Raw genomic sequence first — 19224 nt, forward strand, 5'->3', positions numbered from 1 at the left:
TAGACTTAACTAGATCATAACAACATGATTTTTTAAATATCCCATCAGTTTGGAAACAACATCAATAATTCCCAATCACATGAGCAACACTCAAGAAATTGAACAATTAGGTGCACAGTTTATCAGAGCTTCATTTGGCCACGCGGAAACGAGTCTAATAATGTAGTGTACCCATGCGAGCTCATGGAAGCTGCGACAAGCCAAAAATACACAACCATCTTGCTCTTTTGTGAGAGGATGCATCTTTTTTAACAGATTCACCGATCAGACCATGAATCAAATAAAAAGAGCTCAATTGAAAGTTCCACACTTCCACGGTTAGAAAGGAAGACTTTGAAGCCAGAATTGCTATTTTCTCAAAAGGCCTTAAGGAGGGGCTCAGTTTCAAGTATCGACCAAATGCATGAGGCTGCAGCCTAGATGCTATCAACTCAACCCATAATATGCTTGAATTAATAGCTGCTCTGTATGTTCCCCTACTCTTGACACAATGTCTCGTGAAGAGCACAAGAATTGCTAAACAGTGACTATAGGAGAATAATTCATTGTGAAAGGCAAGGACACCTCAATTGGTTATTTAATGATGCAGCTAGCTAACAAAATCACCAATGCAGGTAAAGAGGGGAGATACCGAAAGACACCCCTATAAACACCCCATATCCTATCTGACCGTATACAGACAGCTAGTATGTCACAGAAAAATTTACAAGGTGCATTAATCAAGCAAAAATGACCAATTATCGGAGAGCCATTCAAGGGCAGTCTCTTGTGAAGCTTCGGGTGCGCCTTCTGCCTTCAGGGAGCATAACCTTCTGACGTTTGCAAGGTTGCTGTTCTAATCTCTTTGCAGTTAGCTTCTCATCATCGTCGTCATCTAATGAACTCTCATCATCAGCTATTACGATATCTTGACAGTACATGGGAGGAAGATTCTCTTCGCAAGGACCACCGCATAACCCACTCTCTGCTTCAGTGGTAACAACATTCTCGCAATCACCATCCATGCCATCTGCTTCAGTAACAGCATTGTTTTGGCCCTCTTCCCCATCTGCCCTTGTAGCATCCTGTTTCTGGCAATTATCACAATCTCCATCCTCTGCTTCAGTTATACTATCCCCAACCCTGGCCTCAGATTTTTTAACTTCCTTACAATCTCCACCATCCCCACCATCCTCCATGGAATCAATTACCTGGGAATTTTGATGATCCTCATTCTTCACATTAACAGTATCTGTTTTCTGAGAATCCTCGACAAAACCATCCAGTTGCTTCTCAGAAGAAAGAGAAGGGCTATCTGGAACATATCCTTTGTTCTTGGGCGAGACAGACTCTGGTTCTCCTGCTTCATGGTTCCAATCAGAAACTGTTTGGTCCATGTTAAAAGACTCAAGTGATGTAACATTTGCTTCCTTTTCTTGCATAGAGCTCTGTAATGTATCATGCACTCCCACAACCTCAGGGGAATACGAAGTCGAACAAATCTGGGAATTGGAGATTCCACCTGGTGGTTGGCAAGCATCGTTGTCTAGGCTTGAGGAAACAAAATGCAGACTCTTATCCACATGTTCCTAATCCACAAAGATACCATGTTACTCCACTGATAATGAGTAATGGATGTAATGAAAGAAATCATGCATCAAACGGGTATATAAATATTGCTGTAAGTGAAACTAGTCACCATGGAGGAAGAATACCACTACCCGACATGCTGTAGATGCAAGTTTCTCAAACGGTTCATCCTGTTGACAAGCATTTTCTGGGACCTCAGGATAAAACCCTGCAGTTGCTCCTGGTCCAAGAAGTTCTCGCACAACCAGTCCCACATTTTTATCACATTGAGTGACATCAGAAGATGTATTTGACAGTTCAATTTGAATTACTCTGTCAGAAGCAGGTCCGCATGAATAAGAAAGTACTGGCTTAGCCGGACTGCACGGCTGGGGAAGAAATTCTACTGCTCGTACTTGCTCAACATCATTTTCATTTCCTCTGTCAGTAGCAGGAGTTATTGAATCACCAACTGCTGGCTTGGCTGGATGGCATTGCACAGGAAGAAATTCTATGACGGGATCAGCCTCAATTTCAGGAAACCCAGAGAAATGTCCATTGGTACATGTTGTTGGCATAACTTTTTGAGAGGGGACCTTGAGAAGATCATATATCAGCTTCCAAATGATAAAACGCTTAAGATAAGCCTCAACGGGCGAAAACCAATCAGCACCAAGCTGAAAAAAAAAACCCAACATCATGTTAAGAGAAACATAGAGAGGCACAATAAAATAATTTCAGAATGATCTAGAGCTATTTGGAACTTCGGGTGAAAATGGAAGACTTTTCCAATGGGGAGGTTGGTTCTTAGTGGCACAGGAACAATGTAATAAGCATCCACATATGCCAAAGAAGGGATAGCTACACATACAAAGGATACATACATACATGTATGTATGTATATCTGTAGATATATACGTATGTAGGTATGTATGTATGTGTTGTGTGTGTCTATGTATTTATGTGTATATATGCAAGAGTATGTGCCATGCATGAATTCTGTACTTGTACTCTTTCACCCCCTGCAGAAACTGTGCGCGCGCACAACTGGTGTTTGCTAACTGGAACATGCAAAAACACTTTTCTTATTTCCCAAAAAAAGGGATACATGCTATGCTTTTTCTATAAGCGAGAAATATGACAAACAGAACTACGAAGAAATTTGAAGGCTTTCTACGCAAGTACTGATGCCTTCAGCTATTCTGAGTGTAACAATCTTCCACCATTAGCCCAATAGGATGTGCTGTGCGCCACATGCATAGTTATGAAGAGCTGTTCCATGAATATTGGGTCCACTTCTAATAAAGATCTATCGGGACAGAATAAAAACTAAATAACCCCTTGTATCATTGAAGTTCTAGCTCAAATCAGAATCCAATAATATTTGCTATCCAATGTGACAATCTGATCCAATCTGGTAAAAATGCAAGTAGGTAGGTAAGGATTCTTTTCTTCTAAACTGAGCTTTGGCTGATACATTAGCACCGCAGCAACAACATCAGGAAGGAACCCGGGGCCAGTGATTAGCCAAATTTCAGCAAACAAGGTGGTTGATATACACACACACACCCACACAGAGAGAGAGAAAGATAAGAACATAAATGCATACAGATATATATATATAAGATCGGATCATCAACAGATTGGATCACACTGTTTAAATTATGTTTGTAAGTGGACTGATAAATTGAATTCGACATTACAAATTATTGCATCAGAAACTCCTTATGGGATACAGACTATTGGATCAGGTTCGAGGCAATTAAGGTAGATCTGATCCAACGACAGGCCTATTAACACCGTTCATGCTGCACTATCAGCTTTCTAGACAGCTCAAACATGTTTATTCAAATTACCTACTTATGATTAGACTGCAGATTTTTAGTTAAATCCTTAAAAAATTGCTTTTAGACTGCACAAGGGCGGCTCAATACATTCTGGGGCCTAAGGCGAAACCAATGAACGAGGCTTCTTTTTTTAAAAATAATAATTTTAATAATAATTTTTTTAATAAATATAAAATACTTAAAAAAATAAATAAAAATAGATAGCTATCAAGTACACTATTTCAACAAAGATACATGAATCCAACAAAGATAGACAAGAAGCCTTTTCAATTTAATATAATTCTTGAATGGAAGCACATAAAAGTAATTACTCTAAATGAAGGGCCATGAAACTGATTAAATAACTGAGATAATGCTTGGCAATACTGTTTACCATGAAAAGGTCATCCCATGGCAGTTCATGGTCAAGGTAGAGAAAAGAATTTGTCCATAAAGGAACCTCTCTATAAGAGAAAGTAGGGTCATTATGGGAAATTCACTCCATCTAATTAATAAAAGTCCCATCCCACCATCTCCCCTTCAAGTGAGTACCCAAGCAGCAACTGCAACATCACAGCACAGCAGCCATTCAACCCTCTCCCTCCTTTTCTCTCTCTACCACCCAAGAGGGGAGAGAAACCGAGAGGAGAAAGCTAAAAGAATCTCCACCCTCCAAGAAGTCCATCTCCAATCCCCCTATCTTTCTTCCGGATGGCCCAGCTGGATCAGGAGTAATGTGAGGGAAGGAAAACCAAGACCAAAACCAAAAAAGAGAAGGGATGAAAGATAAGAGTGGCTTCTGGCGTCTATCAAGCCAACCAAATCCCTCCTCTCTCTCCCCACCCAAAACAAAACTACTGTCCCCAACTTCCCAAATTGCCCCTCTGCAGGCCAGGAAACTCTCCACCTCCCTTCCATCAAGGGGGAAGACTCGTAGCCAGCTCCAGATCCCGTTTTATATGGGGCCTTTCCTTCCTTTTGGTCAGCCTCCTGGGGGCCTTCCATTGGCCCGGGGCCTTAGGCGACCGCCTCGGTCGCCTAGGGCCCGGGCCGGCCCTGAGACTGCAGCTCAAACAACTTGCTTTTTCGTGAGACTTTTGCATTTGGTTAGAACTAGAGCTAAAGAAAAAACTCCTGCATAAACAGCCCCAGATCTCCCTTATCCATCGGAAGATCATTTTTATAAAATGGGTGGAGAAAAATGAGCAACTACCATTTGCATAGACCAATCCTTGACCTCGATCGAATCCCCCAAGCTCACTCGAAAGCCCTTTTTCGCTCTATTCTATAAATGCTTTCGTCTTGGACTCTTTGTCTTCTTTTACCCCTGTGCCAACTCGACCGACCTTGAGGGAGGGAGTAAACAAGGCCTCGCCGTTTGAGAGGACCCCACGCCCTAAGGCTTCGCCGTTTGAGAACCCCGGCTTCAGCCGGCTTCCTCGGTTACTGGGTTACAGGTATTGAATGCCATCTCCGGGGGCGGGGACGATATTCGATACCGGTTTGGTTGTAGTCCCGAGCGAGGTTTTCCCGAGCGAGGTTAGAGGAGTAGTTTTTTCTTTAATTTGAGTGGGTTCTCTGCCTGCATCTCTATATACTTCAATTTACCAGCCTTTTGGGGAAATGGATCAATAAATCATTTTCTTCATGCTTAAATTATCTTCCTGTATAGTTGGAAAGCCATGAATCAAGCATGCATGCTGGACTCTGTGGCCTTTCCATTTAGAGTCACCAAGAATGTTGGACTCTGACAATCTACCAGAAAAGTGGAAAATAAGGCAATAATAAGCACGGCTTCCTTTACATGCAGAAGACAGGTGAGACATCCAGAATTATTCTTTCAAGCAAAAGCACATGCAGGGCAAGTGACAGATCCTAGTTCTTACAATACTAGAAAAGCCAAAAGGACCACCCTCGCCATCAAAGGAAGAATGAATGTTAGTTTCCACGTCGTGGTTAAGAAAGAAATGTTGATTTTAGCTGCCTGAGAGCTTCCATTTCTTATAACAAAAAATCCATTGACAGAATTAGGCAAGTAGGAATACATAAGAAAATGGGATATATGAAATAGTTTTAAAATGATATTTCAATTGAATGAAAATTAAACATGTATTCTCGGCACCACTTGCAAAGAAGACCAGACAATACTAAGGATGATAAATTTAGTATTCCATGGGACTTGAACAAATCCATTAAAATCTGAATTTTTTTAAAAAGACTCTTCAAACAATTTGTTTAGCAGTGGGCAGTAACAGAGTCAGAAGTATCCACATGATCGATCAATCCATCATTTACAAGATTCTGGTTATGTTGAATGGCATAGAATATTTATAATTTCTTATGAAGTTCAATTTCTTTAGAACTCTTCTGCTGATTTTACATCATACTCGTGCAACTACCATGTGATAAGTTTAAGAAAAGCATGACATTTTCAAATGATCATGAACCGCGTGGACACTAATATATGAAGTATGGCAGGCCAAGTAAATTTAGTAAGAATGTGATAAATAAGTATAGATATTAAGAAAGTGCAAAGGGATAATTTCATAACTCACTAGTGAAACAATACAGGTCTTTCTTGTAGTTCCTTCCAATTTTTAGGCAAATAATTGTGAAAGATTACATAGAGAAAAAAGACTCACAAAACTGGAAAACTTTGTGATTTTGAAAGGGCTGAAATTTGCTGGAGCTTCTTCCAGAAACAATTCCACAAAATGAAGTAAGAAAAGGCCGCAATCAAATGAATTCTCCTGTTGTGGCAACTGAAACAAAAAGTAACAAGTGAGAAATAAGCGACTATTAAAACACAAAACAGGACATAATGGTTAAAGTTCTCCCAACATAGTGACTCAACCAAGAATTGCATGAGCCATAAAGCTAAGAGGGACGTATAGAAGAAGATCAATGCCTTGGAAATATAAGATTCATAAGCAAGGATAACAAAAACATAAGTTTTGATCAAATATGGTGGAAGTAGGTTAGCATTATCGGCATAAATTCCATTAAAATAAGGAAAAAAGACAATATTGAACAATATTGACTTTGAGAATCTGTCAGGCAGAGGAGTGACCTAGTTGTCAAATGTCATGGTGAAATATAATTTTATAACCACAAAAAAAATACCTTAACCTAAAAAAGCTTATCGCATTTCAGACCTAAATTCACCAAAATGAAATCTGAAACTGAAATTATTGAACCATGCCAGTACACAGCAGAGCCTTAACCTAAACAAGCTTACCATATTTACATCCCGACTGGCTTAGTGGACCCATGCATCATCCAAAAGAATTGAGTAGATCCAACCAAAATATAATGCTCCTTCAAATATAAAATGTCTATCAAAGGATAGCCATGGAGAGATTTTCCTCTTTAAATTATCTAACATGCTGATATATTTAAATAAACATAGAACCCCCTTCCCCCCTCTTATCCTCTTCAGACTAACAAATGCCTAACAATTCTGACACTAAAATATTTTAAACAAGATAAACATTATCACAAGTTAAATATGCCATGGATGATGAACCTCCAAGAAGTATGCTCGCTAACACCTATAGGCTACACACTTCATAAATATGCCAACAAACAAGTAAAGCATTCATTCATACCCAAGGGCACACACAAGTTTCTAATTTCAATAATCAGTAACTTGACATTGGTAGCAAAAAGTGGATTGCGCATAATCTGGTACAATTAATAATAAAAGTTTTTTCAAGTTCAACTAAGCTGTCATTGAACCAGGGAAACGAACCTCAAGTGAGACATATCTTAAATTTGAGAACTTTGATGAATTATCTTCAGATGCTTCTGGATGTCTTTCCTTCCATTCCTCCCATAGGTAACTGCCAATCTCCGAAAAAGACAAGTAACTAAGAAATCACACTCATTAAAGCAAAATTTTTAATAATATTGCTGGATATCAAGTCCAGGGTGAAAGAAAATAAAGACTTTCATACCAGGGTCAAATACAAAGAAAATATGTCCTCCAAACAACAGTTCTACCAAGGCAAAGAACATTCCAAGTCCTTCAAAGCCTTTCAGAAAGTTTAGTGTAAGCAACTCTACATAATGCATCAAAGGTCAAAATGACCTTCAAAAAGTTTAAATATTTCAGTTATATATGTGTCAGTGCTGGAACTCTTTAATAGATGGATATTTCATTCAAAATGACTATTGTGGTTAAGTTCCACAAGTTTTTGAGGACTGACATTTGTCATGTGCATTGCATCATGTAATTTGACCAAAAACTAAAATTAATGACATCCACCACCAGACGTGAGATGGGAAATTACTTTCTATTGTATGTATAATGTTAAATACATCTGTAGATTAAACAGTTTTTGAGCCATGATAAGGCCTCCTATGGCCAAGTCATTTAGGGACCCCTCTTTGATTTACCTAAAACTAATTAGAAACCATTCTAGCACCATTTGACCTTACCCAAGCCTGAATAGCTTGTGCTCAATTGATTGCTGAAACTATAACATTCCCCAATGAGTAAATCCCACAAGCATCCCATTCAATTAATAATTGTCCAAAAACCAATACTACCCTCTTTACTCAAAACCTAATTTACCCTTTAACAATATAACCTCACCTATCTGTAGACAATCATATTCTTCAAAAGCCTAAAAACCCATGCTTGCGAATCCAACACCTCAAACCAAAAAACCAATACACACAAACCTCAGACATCCCGATCAATCATTACTATAACCCATGACGCCCAACCAACCAGCAGGGCCCACCAAGGTTGGCAGAACTGGTACAGGGCCCCGTACCGGTTTTTCGGCGGCTCGAGTCAATACGGGCCTGCATCGTGCCGTTCCGAGCTTGTACCAATAGAGGAGAGGGCACATAGATTATGAGAGAGAGAAAAAGAGAGAGAGAAGGGGGAGAGAGGGAGGAGAGAGGAGACCGGTGGACGGTGGACGATGGCGGAGGCCGGTGGAGGGCGCTCCGCCACCTTCTGTCAGCCTCTCTCCCTCTCCCTCCCCCTCTCTCCCCCACTCGCTCTCTTTTCTTCTCCTCCAGCTCCGGCAATGGTTTTTCTTTCCGTTGCCGAAACTGTACTAGTGAGCCGCCGGTACAGCTCGGAACGACCGGAATCCTCTGGTTCAGGACGGTTCCGCTGACCCTAGGATCCACCAAACCCATCCCAACCATTCGAGTCCATAAGGTCAAACCTCATAGACACCATATAAACATCATACGAGCAACTTTAAAGGTCAAATCTATACTCGTTTATTTCATATCACATTCAACGATTCTAGCATGACAACTTCCAACAAAATAGGCACATTAAAGATTATGGCACAGCAGCTTCCAACAAAATAGACACATTCACAGATCCTAGCAATATCCAAGTAGGCACAGATACTAAAATATGTTGACGCATATCTTCTTTATTATACCTATGTTCCTCTTGCAGCTATAGAAGTACCTATCCTTAAAGGTTTTAAAACTCAATTGCAGTTTTGGTTTTAATACCTTGGGTAGAGTTTTGGCTTAAATAATTTCAAAAGTTCTAGTCCATGTTTCAAGATTTTGATCTTTCCAAAAAAAAAAAAAGAATAAAAATAATAAGATCAACAAAAGAGCATTAGAAAGTTATTATACAATATTTGAAGCCAGGGGTAGGTGTTGGCATAATGGTAAGGTTGATTCATTATGACCTACATGTCACGGGTTCCAAATACAGAAACAGTCTGTCTGCACATGGGGGTAAAGCAGAGTATGCTTGACCCTTCCACACCTTGCAATGGCGAGAGCCTCATGCATTTGAACATCCTTTTTTCTACAATATTTTAAAGTGCTTCATTATACAGGTTATAGTTTATGTAATTTAAGACTGAAGTTAAATTACATGCGAGTGAAATTAAGCATGCTAATATTTGTTATGCTGAATATACATATGTATGTGGTATATATGCACGCAAGATTTTAGATCTCGTGGGACAGGGGTGTCCCAGTTTCTCCATGGAACAGGACACCCCATTGTCTCGCCTCATACCGGCAGCAGCCCCGATCGAGAGTCCCATAGATATTATCCATCTCTCTCCCCTTCTTCTTTCCTTGTCTTTTCTTTCTTTTCTTTCTTTTTCTACTTTCCTTTCTTCCTTCTCTCCCCCCTTTTTCCCCTCCTTTTCTTTCCTTTTTCTTCTTTTTCTTTCCTTTCTTCCTTCTTTCTTTCCTTTCATTCCTTTTCTCCTCCCTGCCTTTCTTTCCTTTTTTTTTCCTTCTTTCCTTTCACTTTTCATTTCCTCATCTTTCCTTCCTTTTCTCTTCTTCCTCCTCAACATAGATGGGTTTCAAAGTCCCAACACTGTCCCGGTCCTATTTTCTCATAGGAACAGAAGAGCCCCCCTCCCGCTGGGACTTAAAACCTTGCATGCAAGCATGCATACATTAATTTCTTGAGCATCAGTTGTTTAAAAATTCATTATGTTTCATATTTAGTAGAACTGAAGATATATTGAATTTTCTTCATTATTTCTCGTATTTTTGAGGTTAAGACTCTATCAAGTCAAATGCATGCATTCGTTGAATCTTACATCTATTTCACATAAGTAGTTATTTTCTGAACTGTGTTGTATCGATTTGTTCGCATTAATCTTTACTATCTACAGAGCATCATAATGAGGGTTCTTTTGGACGACCAAACCCACCGAAACCAGGGAGTTTCAGCAGAACTGACTGAAACTGCCCAGTTTTGGCAGAAATTAACCAACCAAAACCACCAAAACTAATCAAAACATGGAAGCGAGAATCAATTTCAGTTCAGGTTAAGCTGAAACGAATTGATTTTGGCCGAAATTTAAAACCTTGCTATCTTTTGGCCCATACATAAAATGCAAAAAAAAATTCAATGTCCATAATTCAGACAAATTCTGATGAAATTTAGCATGCATGAAGGCACGAGTAAGATAAGTAATTCATATAGGAAGCTTACTTACACATATAACATACTATGAACTACTTGTTTTCACTGGTTATCAACATAAAGTCAACACTCCACCTTTTCCACCCCAGCATCAGTCGTGCATCTATATGGACAGACCCACTTACCACATGAACTAGAGCAGGCACAAATATATGAATCTCAATACGGTTTGAGGGACTCCAGCAAATTTGTAGCTTATATAAGGGCCAAACTGTATTACTGCCTCATAAAGCTATAACAATACAATAATGCAAAATCAATATACTTGGGGCAAATATTCCAAGCTATCATTCAGAAGAGGGAATGCCAAATAGAACAATAAAAACTTCATTAAATAAACTATCACAGATGAACAACAAAAATCAAGATGAAAAAGCAATCAGCGACTACATAAGACTGCAATTGCATGAAACATGCAGAAGATTCATTATAGGCTCTCGACAATCATGGATGTTGTGTACTTAAATTATTTTTTAAAGGTAAAAGAGCACATTTATTTCATGGATAGTATACATTGAATTCTGTTGGAATACCAAATAGTGCTTGACCCTGGCCTTTCTCGCTCCATACAATATGATAGAATATGTACAGTAACATGTCTATCCTTGGCTGGAACAGGAACGACATAATACCTTAAAAACTATGACGCAAGGAAGGATTTTCACACATGTAAGCGGACATATTAGAAGAGGTCAATAAGGTGGATTATATTCAGGTTTAAAATAGATAAACAAACCTTTGAATAATATTCTTGAGACCACTATGACTGCCCTTAATGGAATCCATATGCAATATACAGGGCACTTTAGAAGACTCCTTTATGTCATCATCTGGAAGAAAACAATAAATCATGAGTGCAAAATAAAACTTGTGGAATAAAGTGTAAGAGTTTCACACAGAAAAATCTTACCTTTTAAAGTTGCTGCTTCTCCAGGATGACAAATAACAAGCAAACTCCAGTGCAAACTGTAGTTTGAGGTCATAAATTCAATTTAGCTTTTGAAGGTTAATTTCTTCAAAATTATCCAAAATATTTGAGAATAGTATTCTTACTTGAAGTTAACTGGTATGAAAATGTAATCCTTCTCAAATATATTTACTTTCCGTGTCCATTTACGAACACGAAGGAAAGCTGCTCTGCCTTCCGAAGCACTGCCTGGATCCTTGTCCATGTCCGCTAGTTTACGGAAGAAAAAACTGTTGAAGAAATGGAACCTATGCTTCTCATTAGGTTCAATCTTGTTCTTCAAATATCTACAATCAAGTACCACCACAAAAAAATCTCGATTTCAATATGAAGTTCCATATATACAGAGGTAATAAAAGAATATCCATATTAATCAGAAAGGATGCAGTTTAGTCCAAATATGAAAGAAGGCTGATATAAAAAAGGTAATAATAATGATGATAGCAATAACAACAACAACAACCATACTAGTTACTTCACATCCTTCTAGCTTCCTTTTTTTCGACCTTTTGGTAATGGAAGAAGATGTTTGCAGATGAGTGTCACGCCCCAGATCCAGGCTAGAGCTTCGTAAGCACTACTACGTAGGACACAAACAGGAACAGATGCACTAGCCAAAGGTCTCGTGCTTAGCTGTGCTGCATACAGGTAAGGAACAAGCACAGTGTATGCTGGTCCATGCAGATAGGCACTTTACTTCAAGTAGGAAAGATTATCCTTGACATCGAACTAGGCATTCTGGTTGATCTTGGTGTCATATATCAATGTCATAAATAAAAAACAAGTATACAGCAATTACATTAAACTAATCTGAATGGATGATTGAAATGGTAAAGGATTTCAAAAGTGAAATACACAAAGGCAACATTGTCATAACCATATATAGGAAAAGATGTAAGAAGGTTTTCTCCATGTCAACTGGCTACTTTTCTTGTATATGGTGGCCATGCTAACATTAAACATCATGATTGAGACTTAGTTATTGAAAAGCTTCAAATTAGTAAAGACTACCGGAAAATTTATTACTTTGAAAACCTCCCCAATGGCACTCCAGATTTTAATGACATGATTTATCCCCTTGGGATACCTATCTCCAAAAATAATTATGACTATGGAACTTCCGAAACTCAAATTCATATGATACCATGAAATGATTGTTTGTCTACATAAACAATCTCAATGTCAAGTACATCGATTTAACTGTGGTTAATCCTGCTTCCCCTTGTATGTCCTTGTTGAGAATTACTTATATCATTAGCATAACCTATCCTATGAAGTGGAGGTCAGCTGGTTCAAGCATTTGGTAGAGGCTATAACTTAACAACAATATTCAATTAAATGAGTAAAGGTGGCTTCTATGTTCTTTAACCATACATGCCTATTAATCTCATAGTTACATCAATGTAGAACGCTGAAAGAAAACTTCCAGATGAAGAGTTCCCATCTGTTTGTGCATGGCCTCACAGCCACGATTCAAGCATTGGTGGACTTCACGTTTCTGAGGAGCAAACATGATGCAAACGTGGAGCTCTATAGAGATGTGTGTCTAGAAAGCTTTCTGCATACCAACCATCAAAGTGCCTGTGTGCATGTGTGAGTGTATATTATACGCCAAGCATCAGAAAAATCAAAGACATCCAAACAAAATAGATCAAATTGACAAGGCAATGAATAACTACTCATGCTTCAATTGCATGTTATACAATGAAGACCATTCCTTGGTACAGAAACATATAAAACTTGAATTTGCAACTCAAAAATCAAGCAGAAGCATTTAACTTCTCTTACTTGATATAAAAGTCAATAATTGTGTCATTGACAAAAGTTTCTGGTTGTAACAGCTCAATGTCTCTTTTACTTATAGAGACAGCATCAGGATCTCCTTTAGGGTAGATAACATCTTCAAAGGGCTCCACAATTCTGAGAAGTCCATAATTCTTTTTGTGAGCAAAAAAACCATAATTTCTAGTAGTATTACAGGAAAAAAATAAATGCATTAAAAAAAGATAAACAAGTAGTTGAAGTGTCAAGGCAAACTAAAATTGAAAAAGTAAGTATAAAAAGTTAGCAAATTTCTATGCTCCAGATAACATTATTTTGCAACTAAACAGATGGTTATGTAAACCCAGTTCCCACATTCAGTTAATAAATCAAAATCAATCCACAATCATGAAGTAGAATTTACTTTAGCAAAAGAAGTTCAATGCCACAAACTCAAAATCAAGCATATCTAGAACTACCTAGCGTATCCAACAAGTCAAAAGTGGACTTGAAGACCCATCCAAGGTTGAATGCAATCTTCACAACCTCAATAGCAAACCCCATACTGGTATCATCCTGCTATAATGTCAGTATACCGAGTACAAGGGTTAGTTCAGCATATATATACTCGGTATTCTTGTATCATGTATTGGTTCGGTTTCGGCACAGTACGGTATGCTCGGTACACACTGGTAAGGCTTACCATATTTGAATGTGCTAGGGATCCATCTAATGCAAAATCCTAGCATGGGATTGCCCTAGCAGAGGGATTTCTGATTTCGAGTAGGTTTTACTCAAATTAATTTTTTTATGGTCTTACTACTTTAAGGAAGATTTTGAAGGCAAATATGAGTCTACTTAAAATGGTCCTTGAAAACTACAAATGCAATCGTTGCTCAAGTTTTGACAACCGATAAGATTAGCTTCTTTCTCTCAAGTGCATGCAAGGTTCGCCGTATCACCTCGAACCGCCCGGTTCAAGGCATATTGTGTCGTACCAAGGGCAGGCAAACCGGCACGGTTCTACCTCTCCGTTCGAGAAACCGGCAAGGGCGGGAGAGAGGGAGAATGGCAGAGAGGAAAAGAGTAAGAGAAGGGGAGGGAGGGCATGGGAGAGGGAGGAGGGAGGGAGAGGGCCCCTCCCTGGCCCTTCGTCGGCCTCCTCTGGCCAACCTCGTCCCTCTCCGTCCCTCCCCCCCTCTCTCTCATTTCCTCTTTCCCGTTCTCCCTCTCCCCCGCCCTCCTCCAGTGCTACTATATCAGTGCAGGCTCGGCATAGAATGGCACAGTATCGTACCGAACCGTGCCACCGAGCAATCAGTACGGGTCCCAGTACTGGCACAACAATCCTTGCATGTTAGTGTCTATTCTTCATAAGGTGGATTCCTTTCAACCCTTGGTGGATTACAAGGGCACTAATGGTTGTGGAATAAAGCAAGCCATAATTTCACCGACAATTTTGGTATCCAATACAAGCTAACAAGTGTTTTGGTAGCACAAGTTCGTTAATTTATTACTAAAACCCTAAAACTTATCATCTTCCCTTAGTCACTAGCTTGCAATTCAAATTCACATATTAGAACCCTATCACTTGTTCCGCACCAACGAGGTGTTATTTGGTCTAATTCAAGATTGGTTTGTTGCTTTAATATTGTGTTACAACAATCATGGTTCACAATGCTACAACATAGCACTTACTGTGCTGGGCCATCACGAGCATGCACCAACATGCCTATAAGGTACTCGCTTTATCAGCCATATTGAACAATACCAATTCAATATACAACCAGCGCAAACCAAAAGTGAACAGATCCTTCTTTTGTTTCCTTGCATTATCCATTGTTTTCTTCATTTAGGATGCGGGGAGCTTGTTTTCTAGCATGGATAGAAGCCAACTATGCCAAATTGACAAAATCTTTGTGCAATTGATGAAAGATCACTAATAATTTCTGATAAAGTGTTGTCATATGATATAGTGTTTTCATTGACTCACTAAAGTATGTGTTTTAGCAAATGATTGCCATGTATCCATCATCTAGGGGCTATTTGGTTGCTTGCAAATAGGTCAACACAAATTCTATTCCAGAAGTTGCATGTAAAGTTCTGCAATTGTTTGGTCACCTACAATTTATTTGTAAGGCTGCAACTTGGTTAGAAAAAAGGCCCCATAAGTCACAGCATTTTTTGAATTCAAAATTGCCTTCAAAAGATTTTATAACTTGGAGTTGCAGGTTGGGTGGGAGACATTTTAAACCCATTCTAATATAGACAGCAACATCATCACCCCTTCCACTGGGTTGGGACTAGGATTTAACCTCTGGAGGTCCCATATACACACAATATAATTAACAATATATTATATAATAATTTACTGTAGTTATACATACTCCCCCCTTATGACACCATTGGCAAATCCATGGTCCAAGAGCCATCTCCCTCCCTCACCAGTTGCAACCAGTCCTCTTCCATTTCTCTCTCCTCACAACTTGCATCACCTTCCACCATCATCCTCTTCCCACTCCAATGTCTACCACCTCCTCTCTCCTCTTCCACCTCTCCAAGGTCGGCAGAACCGTCCCAAACCAGACAGTTCCGGCCGATCCGAGCCGTACCGGTGGCTCACCGATACAGTTCCGGCAACGACGGAGCATATCATGTCCTCCAAAACCCTCAATCAATAGGAGTTTTTTTCCCTCCCTCCTACTATGTATACTATACAACACTTTTTTCTATTTTTAGGATATGAGGAGGAAACGAGACTCATTGCTGAAGCCGGAGAAGGAAAGAGAGAGCGAGCGAGAGAGGGAGGGAGAGGGAGAGGTCGGGAGGGCCGGTGGGGGCTGGCGGAGGCCGGCGAGGGCCATGGGGGGCAAGGCCGCAACCGGTTCCCCTGTTTCGAATGAAACAAAGGTCCGACCGCGGCCTCCACCGGCGTCCGCCACCCTCCCTCTCTCTCTCTTTTCCTCTCCACCGGTGTCCGGTTCGTCAGTACAAGCCCGGCACAACCCGTACCAACTCGTGCTGCCGGAAAACCGGAATAGTGCCCGGTACCGGTTTCTCCGACCTTGCACCTCTCTCATCCCTCTCCTTTTCCACTGCCCCACCACTCTCTCCGGTGACTTGTCTCAACCATGACACATGAAACTTTACCTTAATTAATTAGTTCATTGTGATCATTTACAGGTTACTACACCTCTTTCAACACTGTACAACCAAACACAACAAATGGATTTGCAGATATCAGCATTATTGTTAGCAGTGAGACTAAGGTGCAAGGCACACCACAAAAAGCAGCCTTTGTGACTTTGTATGTGATCATGGGTGGCTAAGACTGTTGTGGCGTGTGCATATGGATTTTTGACTGCTTGTGGGTGTAGCTGAAATTGTTGAGGTGCCTATGTCCATCTCTTTTTGTTGTGCATGGTTCTGCTACATACATATACATACATAAAAATGTACAGATATACATAGATACATGAATCAATGCATATATATGCATATACATACATACATATGTATAGCACTTTTTCCTTGCTGACGCACACATCTCACTTTGCCTTGCGCTTGGGCTCAAAGATACTTTAGTGCCTCAGCATGCCTTGAGCCTTTGATAACTCAGGTTATCAGTTACATGCAACCAAATAGAAAACAGTTTTTGCAACTACAAATAGAATTACACCATTTCTATTGGCAATTGCAAATCCTTTCGTATGAAAATGGATTCACAAGTAACCAAAGAGCATGCTAATATCTTGTTTTTGGTGCTAATACGGTAAGGTGTAACACTATACCATATTACGTTGTAGAATGTATTGCATAGTAATAAGCAAGCATGCATGCCCTAACTTTTGATTCTAGTGTACTATTTTCTCAAGTTTAATACAAGTTTTCTTGCATATAAAAATACCTAAGATCCTTAGAAAAAAGTCAGAATATTTAGAAATGAAAAGGAGGCACCAAATATGTGCTTCTGTCTAAGCCCTTGCATGCCATGAAAACTAGCTGGATGCTCACTGTGTGCCAAACATGGGCATGGTAAGTCATCCAGCATGTACTAAGCTAGTGCCTAATCGGCATGGCACCAGCACAAAACACTTGAATCCATGAAAGAATTTAAGTGAAGAAAGAGAAGAGTATACCACAAATCTATTTGATACGTGTGCTTACCTGCTTTGTGTCAGAGAGAATGACCTTCAATTCCCAAGGGACAGCAAGTCCCAAGTTTATGCGAAATTTTCACACTTAGACCTCAAGAAAACAAAAAACAAGCATAGTAAAATGAAGGAGAGCTAGTGGGTACACCAACTAGTAAACAAAGAGAAACAGAACTGAAATAAAAAATAGATGCACGATGAGTACCAGTCAACACCACCGATTCAGTTTTCAACACACTACAAAATTATGCTCATTATAGCCTCTCACATTTGCTGGGTGTTGCTTCCCCTGATTTTTGGTATTACCTTGTTATAAAAGCTTTTGCTGCTTATTTTCACCTACCATTCAACATTTTTTTTCGCTTTCAGTGCTCACTTGATACATTTTGCAAGAGTAATGATATCCATGTACATCATCATGTACCAAGCCCCCCCCCCCCCCAACCTCCTCTTCCCTCTCCTCCAACACTGCATTATGAAAATGATACAAAACTAGGAATGCACGTTACAAACAGATCTCAAATATGCACAAACGAGTGTGTGAATGCATGTCGGCACCCATAGAAACCTATCTATAAATACAAGCTTATACACGTTGTTGTGAAAGTGGTTATTTGTTTACATAGATATGTGTCTGTGCATGTATTCAAATAAAATTAATAGTTGAGCAGTGAATATCAAAAATTACTAACCAAATAGCACCAAAAAGAAATAGGCATGCTAAGGCTAGTCATACTCACTCAGTAAAGCATTGCCTTGAAAACAACATATCAGGGACCAAGGTGTCGTCTCCCCCCACCAGATCATCACTGCAAACACAGATCATGTGTTGCAAAACAGCCATTAGACGAACACAAGCTCAGTCTGATAATCTTTATAGCTGAAAAGATGGTTAAACATGCAATAGCTAATAGTCTTCATCTGCAGGAGAGATACAAGAGCACTAACTAAAATACACATAACATAAAGCTTTCAATAGTTGCAGTAAAAATATTAGTGATGTTACACAGCAAAGTCAAGAATGCATCAAAATATATGAGGCCACCAAGGAACATTTTTTAATTAAAAAAATGCAGGAAAAATATGCCGAAAGAATTTAAGCAGATGAATACAGTTGCCTTAAAAAATGTTATATAAACTGTAAGCGCAAGATTGCATTATATTATATTTATAGTTGAATGTGTCGCACAGATACTAACAATATTCGCCACAAGTACACAACAGTTGATTATTTCATCTTTCAGTGCCCATTTTCCAAGCATTTCTTCATTTATTTCAATGTATATGGATAACTACTAACTACCATCAATTTTAGGTCATTTTCTATAATTTCAAGTTAAAAGAAGGGATTCTGACTCACATAGCTGCAGATATAATAAAACCAAATTACTCATTCTAGTAAATTTTCAGATAGACAAAGACTTGTCAAATGAATTTTCAGTATTCTGACTAAGACAAAAACCTGCAGTACCCCCATTGAAACATGAGTGATAAATTGACAAAAACTATATAAAATTAAAGATAGACTTGTAAATTTTGACATCATTAGAAGTAATTGTAGTTAAGTTCCATGAACTTCAGAGAAATTTAATTTTATTTCAGATGTAAGAGATATTTTTGAATTTCGAGAAATTTTATAAGGAGAAGAAAGAGAAAAGAGTCCATAGACTCCAGATAGCAGATTGAGTCCCCTTGATTGACACAACATTCACGAGATTTTAACTGAAATTGATGAGATCTTTGCTCAAATCTTATTAAAAAATGATGATCCACACATGATTGTAGTTAAGTTTCTCCTCAAACTTTATAATTAAAATCTAGATGTTTGCATTTGGTTATTACTTGATGCTAACCCAGATATTGAGTAATTATTTGCATGCAGTTTTGTACTTGTACACGTTAATTTTTTACATATTAAAATAGTTATGCATTGGCTAATCTAATTTTCAAGAGAACTGAACAGTGTATCATGCATCAAGTTGATTTGTCCCATGAATTTTTGAAAATTTCATTGTTTTTGATCTA

The 19224-nt window shown here is 38.9% G+C and overlaps 1 protein-coding gene across 7 annotated transcripts in view; it reads right to left on the reverse strand.

Annotated features, from left to right (window-relative positions):
• LOC103717376 (probable ubiquitin-like-specific protease 2B) overlaps positions 1-19224 on the reverse strand; it is a 36745-nt gene continuing 17521 nt past the window's right edge. For 2 of the 7 annotated variants that reach the window (XM_008805733.4, XM_008805732.4), the window contains exons 8-16: positions 17940-18008; positions 13073-13249; positions 11371-11571; positions 11228-11283; positions 11054-11147; positions 7126-7216; positions 6017-6136; positions 1695-2225; positions 1-1568 (exon numbers count right to left, since the gene is read on the reverse strand). In XM_008805733.4, the coding sequence (XP_008803955.2) occupies positions 753-1568; positions 1695-2225; positions 6017-6136; positions 7126-7216; positions 11054-11147; positions 11228-11283; positions 11371-11571; positions 13073-13249; positions 17940-18008 (2155 nt within the window). In that variant the 3' untranslated portion in view covers positions 1-752. Of the gene's footprint in view, positions 1569-1678; positions 2226-6016; positions 6137-7125; positions 7217-11053; positions 11148-11227; positions 11284-11370; positions 11572-13072; positions 13250-17939; positions 18009-19224 lie in introns of all 7 variants that reach the window. The other 5 variants (XM_026808543.2, XM_008805735.4, XM_008805734.4 and 2 more) reach the window with 5 other exon arrangements.

Source organism: Phoenix dactylifera, unplaced genomic scaffold (genome assembly GCF_009389715.1).
Source record: "Phoenix dactylifera cultivar Barhee BC4 unplaced genomic scaffold, palm_55x_up_171113_PBpolish2nd_filt_p 001156F, whole genome shotgun sequence".
Taxonomy (NCBI): Eukaryota; Viridiplantae; Streptophyta; class Magnoliopsida; order Arecales; family Arecaceae; genus Phoenix; species Phoenix dactylifera.